Source organism: Perca flavescens, chromosome 8 (assembly GCF_004354835.1).
Source record: "Perca flavescens isolate YP-PL-M2 chromosome 8, PFLA_1.0, whole genome shotgun sequence".
Taxonomy (NCBI): Eukaryota; Metazoa; Chordata; class Actinopteri; order Perciformes; family Percidae; genus Perca; species Perca flavescens.
In genome coordinates, this window is record NC_041338.1 from 10,739,558 (window position 1) to 10,748,804 (window position 9,247).

General features: G+C 41.7%; 1 protein-coding gene across 4 annotated transcripts in view; it reads left to right on the top strand.

Annotated features, from left to right (window-relative positions):
• ppfibp2b (PPFIA binding protein 2b) overlaps positions 1 to 9,247 on the top strand; it is a 128,229-nt gene that overhangs the window by 58,889 nt on the left and 60,093 nt on the right. For all 4 annotated transcript variants that reach the window (XM_028584891.1, XM_028584892.1, XM_028584894.1 and 1 more), the window contains exon 3: positions 1,354 to 1,562. In XM_028584891.1, the coding sequence (XP_028440692.1) occupies positions 1,354 to 1,562 (209 nt within the window). The remainder of the gene's footprint in view (positions 1 to 1,353; positions 1,563 to 9,247) is intronic.

Here is a 9,247-nt window from a genome sequence, read left to right on the forward strand (position 1 = left end):
TAATGATGGTGTTGGAGCTGTGTGTGGCCATACAGTCATATATGAACAGGGAGTACAGGAGAAGGTTGCACACAGTCCTGGGGAACTCCAGTGTTGAAAGTCAGGGTGGAGGATGTGGTAGAGCAGTGTCAGGATCTAAGCTTAGGATCCAATCACAGAGGTTGGCGTTTAATCCTAGGGCCACATCCACACTACTGCGTTTCCAAGCCCCTAAAACTAAGACAAATCTCTGGTCTTACTTTTCGTAGTCACGCTTTGCCAGAACATCCACACGCTGCAGAGCGGAGGAGGGTCTGGCTAGTCCACATAGTGTTCCGGGATGGGAGAAAAACGTGCTCTGCTTTATTGCCATTTCTTTAAACCAGTCACAATCATCATGGGCGTCGCTAAGCTCCGCATGGAGCTGCTATGAAATAGTCGTGCGAGAGAAAACTCAGATTTGACAGATAGTCTAGCCAGCTGTCTGGATTTTCCCTGCAGAGATCTGAGGAGTAGTCAACCATAGTCCTCATAAATCCAATGGAGTTTAAAATTCCAACACAAAGAAAGCAGAAAGGTGAATAATGTTTTGTGCTCTGGCCCACACACACTTCATGGATGTATGGCGAGATGAATGTGTTCATGTTCTGTTTGTTTCTATATTTATTTTTTGTACATGCTCATGTTCACTTCTCCTCAACCATTCTAAAGTTATTATAATGTGCAGTAAATGCAGCAGTGAGTTAGTGCACAATGTCTCACTGTCACTGTTAATACTTCATCTTAGTAGATCCTCTGCTTATATTGAACACAAGGTTTCTTCATATTCTATATCCTTTATATGAGGTCATACTTGGGTAAATAGCTTTAAAGTGTTGCTTTGGACTATTTAAGCTGTACAGTGATAACCCCATGGATTAGATGTGACCTTTTTTTCTTATACTTCCTTTGATTTATATCTTTCAGTTCTTCAACTCTGAGGCTCTGATGCTCTCTGGAATAAGAAATTCAAGCAGATGTTGTTTTCATTATATGCTGTGGAGGGACTTTAATGTGTGGCTGTTTTTCAGAGTCACAATTATTTGAGTGCATCCAGATGTGTGTGTGTGTGGGTGCCAGGGAAATGATCCAGGTGACACATGGACATTTTGGAAATATTCAGGAGGATGTATGGCTCTAAATAAATTCAGCTTTCTTAGTTTCCAAAGCTCCATTCTCGGTCCTCTTGGGGTGGAGTGGCTTACTACATAGTAAGTCATATACCTAACAGATTAGTTTTGTATTGCAGTCACGTTTTAGTTTTGAATAATGATATAAATAATCTTTCTTTAAGTAAGTAATTGCCTCTCCTCTCCCCTTCTGCCCACTGTCCAGGTTCGAAAGCAGCAGCGGTGGAGTTTTCAAACAGCATGTATGACCGGAGTTCTCCCATCAGCGCTGGTCCTCTGCAGGTCGTTCAGTTAGCTGAGGATCTCAAACTTGCCTTGGAGCTCCAACCCAACCAGGATGAGAGAGAAAGTCTCAGGGCACAATTACCTACAGAAACAGCACATATTCTCATAGAATGGCTACAGAGTGGAACTGTGAGTACATTGTGTGCTATGCTTCAAATCAAATATTGTCTTATTTGTAGTCTTAAGATACAATTTGTTTTCTGGATTGTATTGTTTTGTCCTTTGTGAGCAGTCAAAAAGAATGTAATTCCAGTTTGTGTAACATTATTTCAGCATGATGGATTGTCTGGGCTTTTTTGACGTTGTGGATTCTGCTCGGATAATTTTTTTCATGCTTTTCAAGCATGAGGAACTGTTTCCTTATTCTCATGAAACATTGTGTTTTGTTCTTTTCTCTAGTTGCAGATTGAACCACAGTTCTCTTGAAGAGTTTGCATGTATTTGTAATCCTGACACTAGGGGTGGGCGATATATATCGTCTACGATAATATCGTCATTGTTGTGTTAACGATGTGCAAATTGGCATTTATCGAGTATTTAAATTACTTAGAAAAAAACACTTAAAAACACGCATTGGAATGCTACACATTCACTAATGTCAACAAAGATGGCGGCGCTCGATTGTGCAGCAGCCACTAGCTCTCCTGTCGGTGTATATTTATACAAGTACAGCCACACTGAACTAATCAATATAGGACTACGATACAACACAGCCATTACGAGAGCTTTCCAGGCGGCTCATAACATCCCGGAGGACACAGCCAGACCGGGCGCTCCGGGGATTGTTGTCGGCATCTAGCAGGCCGAGCTAGCTACTGGCAGGATCAAGACAAGAACTCCTGTAAGACCAGAGGCGGAGGACTGCATTTTTGTGCATAATGAATGGAGTACCAGCTGCAGGATTGTTGCCCAGCACTGCTCACCTGACGTAGAAGCCCTGTCGGTAATATACAGGCCATTTTATTTACCACGAAAACAGCACACTGCCGTCTACATAGCCCCCGACGCTAACCTTAGCACAAGTTTGGCTCACTGCTAACCATAGGGAACAAACTGCAGCGCGTTCACCCAGAGGGGATACATATTATAGCAGGGGACTTTTACAAGGTGTCCTTAAAGTCTGTACTCCCCAGCTTTTTCCAGCATGTAGATAAATCATTAGCCAATAATCTCTGAGCTAGCTACTTAACAACAACGTCAGCTAATGTTTTTTGACACTATTAACACTATGATGGAGCTAAACCTGACACTTTTTAAGTCACAGTAATAACAACGAATTTGACACAATTTTCTAAAATTCAGCAATTTTAGTTGCTTATGTTTCTATTTGGGTTCTAATCTGCGCCATGAAATCCTCCGGTGACTACCAACGTTAAACTTCACAAGCGCACTCTTGCTCTCCCTCTGACAGATCAGATAGAGCAAGACTCAGCCAAAGGCGGGAGTCTGGCACAACCAACTCCAATTGGCCAAAACTACGTTTCTGTTAACCCTTTCCTGGACTGGGTTACAACTTACAGGTGCATAGCATTGGTGACAGCGACACAGGATATTAAAGCTGTTTCAAGCCCTTTGAACCTGTAATTGTTTGTCCTCTGTCACTAACAGACAAGTTTGTAACTCTAATTTAAAGCACCAAAATTGAATAAAAAAAAGGGTCTTAAATTGGTCCCCAGCAAATCCCAGCCAATAGGTTCCAAAACATCCCAGTTAGAGAGAAATTGCCTTGTAGATCTTTACAATCATTCCCCGAAAGAACCAAGCAGGCCTGCTATGTTGCACGATCCAGTTTGTTTTTAGAATTTAGCACAGCAACACAAAGAAAGCAGAAGGTGAGGGACATCCGGCGGAACTTCCGGCAGCATCGGAACAACCCGGTAAATTAACCGTTGCGCGCAATCACAATGCTAACATGCTTGTGCTTAGTAGGTAGGCTGATGAGAAAGTTGTTAGTTTTGCCAATATTTTGTCATATGTCCAATTATTGGACAAATAGAAATGTTGACTTGATGATGGTGCTACTGTAGGGGAACATTTAGAGGATCACCAAAGTGATTACGATCCATCTTAAGGGGAACATGAATGTTCGTTTAAAATTTCATGGCAATTGGGCGCCTAGGTGACTCACCTGGGGGAGGGGGCGCCCATGTGCGGAGTCTCGGTCCTTGACGCAGCAGCTCGAGGTTTGAGTCCGACCTGTGGCCATTTGCTGCATGTCTTCCACCTCTCTCCCCCCTTACCTGTCTACAGCCGCCCTGTTTATTTAAGGCTAAAATGCCCAAAAAATGATCTTCAAAAACAAAAACAAAATTCATGGCAATCCATTCAATAGTTTGAATCAGATGTTTCAGTCTGGACCAAAGTGATGGACTGGCAACCGGACTGACATTGCCATTTATAGTCACACCAATACCAGGGCTGTAAAAAATACAGCTTGTAAACCTCTCTAGATTGAATATTTCTTTGTCAGTGGGTTTACAAAGCTGCTCAATTTAAATTTTTACCCTTAGAGATTACACAGCTGGGTTAGAAATCACACTGTGTGCTCAGTGTTTATGTCGCAGCTAATAAAAGTTGTGTTCACTCGCACTTTGAACAGGATGGATTGCCTGCTAATGCACAAGTTATATAAGTGTAGTATATCCTTTGTGATGTGTTGGGAGTTGACAGTGTCTGAAAAATGGAGTCAGATGTGCAACATGCTAACCATAAGAACCAGCTGTTTTATCTTGAAAGACTTCTTCCAGCAGGAAATATTTATGTTTATAGTGCACAATGTTTTTTTTCTCTTCTTTCAAGACAATAGAAAAGAGAGGCTGGATTCATGTTTACATTAAGCAATAATTACAGCAGGAGGCTGGTTTCAGGGAGTGCTGGTTCAGTATCACAAACAAAAATCTGCTTTCATAACTACATTTATTTACACCCCTAAGGTGGTGATTCTAGGGTCACAGAGATTCAGCTTTATGCTTCTATTTTTTTGTGAATTTGTTTATTAAAATGATGCTGCACACCAGGTCTGCATCACTTCACACATTTAATCAAACTAATCAATTAGTAGAGGCACAGTCAGGCGGGGTCAGCTGAAGGGTGGAGAGGGAGAGGAGAGGAATTTAGCTGCTGTGCTACAGAACAGCTATTCTCTGCTGCAGTAGATTGGCATGTATCTGTGAGGATGAACTTGGGGCTCATTTGGTCTTTGTACCAGCCTCTCAAACTGTTTGCGTGTTTGTTTTTTACTTCATTTTTTTGAAGAAGAATAAAAATACAGCAAATATAGAATAAACAGGTGAACACCTATGCAGTCATACAAATATTAAGCCCCCTTTCCCCCAGACAAATGACTCTGCAGTAGTCATCAGTAGTATTTTCTCAGCTCCAATTGGCAGTAATGGAAACATGGGTGGACACACTAATTTATGTCCCTTTTTCGGCCTGATGCTATGACCCGCATTGTCCATTCGTCTCCATAGGCCAAACAGTCAGCCTCTTCCCATACAACCCATTCACATACAGCGATGGTTGCAGAGTATGACGTGGGCGTCGCTGCTGCTCCTCAGTCAGAAGTGACAGAGAGAGGCAACTGTGGCCATTTGCTGAGAGAAAGACCTCACGCTCACCAGACAATACTGGCATCTCTCTTCTACAGAAATTCACTATTTGTCGCTAGTCGCTTCTTTGAAGAAAAAAGGGAGTCTAAAAAGTCTTTCTTTTTTCATATAATTCATATTAAATAATATGCTGTGTCTCTGTAGCTGTAGTTCTTCCTGACATGACGTTATATGGCCGGATTAATCCGTAAGGTGTCCCTCATAGTGCCAGACCCACAGATTCTGCAGTTCACCTCAGCTCTACGGAGCGCCTCAGCGTCTTTCAGCTGATTTTATTGGTTTAACGTCATAAACTTTACTGTTTTGGTTCACTCTCACCAAACTTTTTTCACAAGCAGCAGGTAGCTGTAACACCAACATTGTAAGCAACTAGCTAGTCTATATTCACGACGTTCCACTTCCGGGATTGCTCTGTTGCCGTCGGAAATTCCACCGGATTTCACTATTTCAGCCGAATGTCCGTTACCTTGCTTTTTGTTTGTGGTGGAATTTTTAACTCCGGTGGATTTCTGAGGACTATGGTTAACTCCTCAGATCTCTGCAGGGTGAATCCAGACAGCTAGCTAGACTATCTGTCCAATCTGAGTTTTTTGTTTCACGACTAAAACAACATGTTCCACCAAAACAAGTTCCTTCCCGAGGCTATTTTGCAGCGACACCGTGATGATTGTGATTGGTTTAAAGAAATGTGAATAAACCAGAGCACATCCTGGTGAAAACTATCAGGTTGCTAACAAGTTTGCCATCTCAACTTCATAATGATAATACTGTAGGTCAGTATTGTGTTTACAGCTTGTTTCTGTGGCCAAGGCTTAAATCAAATTGCAAACAACCTGTTGCTACACAGTAAACAAAGGGCATTTTTGACCCCATGGGGGTCTGGGGCCCTGTTGGTAACTCAGTTTTGGTGTAGCTACAAAGGCTACATGTGAATGCTCTTATTGTCATCTCCTTGTTGTCTTAACATCTTATACAGAATTGTAAACTTGGATTTAGTGATTCTTTACATACATTATACCAAGTAAGACCTGAGCTCAAAACAATACTGTAAAAAGACTTAATTCTGACATGTCAACAGTCACCATATTTTCATTGCTATCCTCATCATTACTATGACATTGTGCCATTTGCAACTACAGTTGCAGTGTTTTTCTATTAAGGGGAAGGAGGGAACGAAACGAAAAAGGGAGAGGTTTGGGACGGGTTCCATTACGTTTTCCTCAGAGACACTATTACAACTCGACTGTGATCAACTTCCTGCACTGAGCTGCCTCCCTCACACCCTCTGTCTGTACTGTGTTGCCTCTCAACCGTTAACTGTATACCTCCTCCATCACTATGTTACCTTTCTCTCTCTCTCTCTCTCTCTCTCTCTCTCTCTCTCTTCTTCAACTGTCTTTATTATTCACTGCATACTGCCACTCTCCCCTCTCATTGCTACTCTGCATGTTTGGACACCCTCAATCTTCAACTTTCTGACATGAGTCTGTTTGTAAATTGGGTATGCTAGGCGCTCTGGTAAGAAGATTGCATTGCTCAAGACTGTTAGAAGGTAAAGTCAAACTGAATTCTAAATGTGGTTTTTTTTTTAGCTATTTTGCAACCTCGTGACTGAATTTGATGTACTAGTTTTGCTTTGTATTATTCAGTCAGGAGGTCTTTTTTTATTTTTGCAAATGACAAATGCAGTGATTTGAATGTATCTTTTGTTTTCTAGCTGAAATGACTGACATACTGTACAGCTGCTTTCAGTTGTATGAGATTGGTGCTGTTGCTGAGGGCTGTTTTCTGCTCAAAAAGCAGTGTAGAGTTTTGTTTACAGTTATTGAGACGGTAGAGACTGAAAAGGGGAAGCAGATATTGGATCCAGTTCAGCAGCTTTTTTGAGCTCCCACCTTGTTTCAACAGCAGATGTCTTGCATGTTGCACACAGTCACTGGCATACCCTCCCTCTTTTTGTTTCTTTTTTTGTTTCTCATCGTGGTGAAATCTCAAGTATCATTAATATTGAAGGTCCCATGGCATGAAAATTTCACTTTATGAGGTTTTTTAACATTAATATAAGTTCCCCCAGTCTGCCTATGGTCCCCTAGTGGCTAGAAATGGCGACAGGTTTAAACCAAGCCCTGGGTATCCTGCTATGCCTTTGAGAAAATGAATGCTCTGATGGGCCGATCTGGAATCTTGCTCCTTATGAGGTCATAAGGAGCAAGGTTACCTCCCCTTTCTCTGCTTTGCCCGCCCAGAGAATTTGGCCCACCCATGAGAGAAAGACATCATGGCTTTCAAACGAGCAAAGTGGCAGTTGGTCAAGGCCACACCCCGTTGTTTTTCCCCTGTAGACATTTCAAAAAGAACACATTTATAGATGTCATTGCAATACCGTAATACCATGAAACCGTGATATTTTTGCTGAAGGTTATCATACCGTCAAAATCTCATACTGGCCCATGCCTACCCCAGACACACACACACACACACTGAAGTTGTACTATGTATTGAAAATAAAATCATCCTTAATCCTAGTTAAAATCCTAGTTAAAATTCATTGTTTGTGTGGACCTAAAATAATGTATGTTTTTTATGATGGCCTTGCTGCCTTGCCATTTGTCCTTTGTCCCCATCAAAAATTGACAACACCAAAGGCCAAGTGGCCTTGCCCTGAAAATTTTGGAAGTCAAGGCCTGGGGGGCAGTACTCTGGTAGATCTGGCGTTTAATGTGCTGCTCACAAGGCGATCGTTGACCGTTCTCAATTGGTAGGGAAACAGGACATGATAGAACATAATTTAATCATATATATTTCCCTGTGGAGAAATCATCAAGAAAAAGGTTTTAAGTAGTGCCCTTGTTACGATTTAGGGGGATCTATATTGGCATAAATGGAACATAATATTATTGTGTTTTCATTAGTATATGATCTCCTGAAACTAAGAATCCTGTTTTTGTTAGCTTAGATAGAGCCCTTGATATCTACATAATAATAATAATAATAATAATAATAATAATAATAATAATAATAATAATAATATATTGCTAATAACAACTTTTATTTATATAGCACCTTTCAAGAAACCTAAGGACACTTTACAGAATTACTGCTAAGCTAAAGGAGGTTGTATGTTGTGGTAAACGGGGTGTTTCAAGAGTTTTTTTTTAAATATCCAGGGATGTAGCATTTCGGATATCTGCAGGGAGGGTGTTCCAGAGGGATGGGGCTGCAACACTAAAGGCTCTGTCTCCGAAGGTACAGAGTCTGGTGTGGGGAATGGAGAGCAGGCCAGCATCTAAGGACTGGAGGTTTCGCGGTGGGGTGTATGCCTGGAGGAAGTCTGAGGTGTACTGTGGGGCCAGAGCATGAAGGGATTTGTAGGTGAGAAGGAGGATTTTATATGTGATGAAGGACTTAATTGGGAGCCACTAAAGGTGGATGAGGGTTGGGGTGATGTGCTGCTAGGTCTTGGTGTGGGTGAAGACTCTGGCGGCAGAGTTTTGGACATACTGGAGCCTGTCTAGGGTTTTGTTGGGGACCCCAGACAGGACTATTACAGTAGTCCAAACTGGAGGTACATAGGTAGCGGTTCCTCTTCCACGAAGCCTGCTATGTTGCACCTCCAGTTTTCTACAGAAGCCCAAAACGATAAACCAAACACTGGCTCTAGAGAGGGTCTTTTCTCTTTTTAGATTACCTGAATGCCACCATACACGCTTGGAAAGGGAATGCTGAGGAAAGGGGTGTACATTTGGTTGCAATCTTCAACCTCACCGCTAGATGCCACTAAATCTTACATACTGGTCCTTTCCTTTCTTCTGGTTTCTGCCCAGAGAACATACATTTACTGTAGTAGATGTCTTTGTATCAGACCACAAAGCTGTTATTTTAAAAGCTCAAGTATCCTGTTCTACTATTTCCTTTTTAAATCCTCACCCCATTGCACTATCTCGCATGTTTACTGCCAACTCTGCAGCCAAATTCAGTGACAACTTTTCCAATTGTTCTAATCCCATTCCAACACTTTAATAACATCCAGATAATGTATTATCTTCATGTACAGCATACGTTTCAACTTGTGTCTAAATAAATGCGGCAGCTCCTCAAGATCCAAGTAAACCGTGTTATTTTACCCATCAACAGTAATCCTTCATTCTGCGAAATGGACACTCTGCTCTGTACAGTATATGCTACAGTTGATGCACTTGCAGG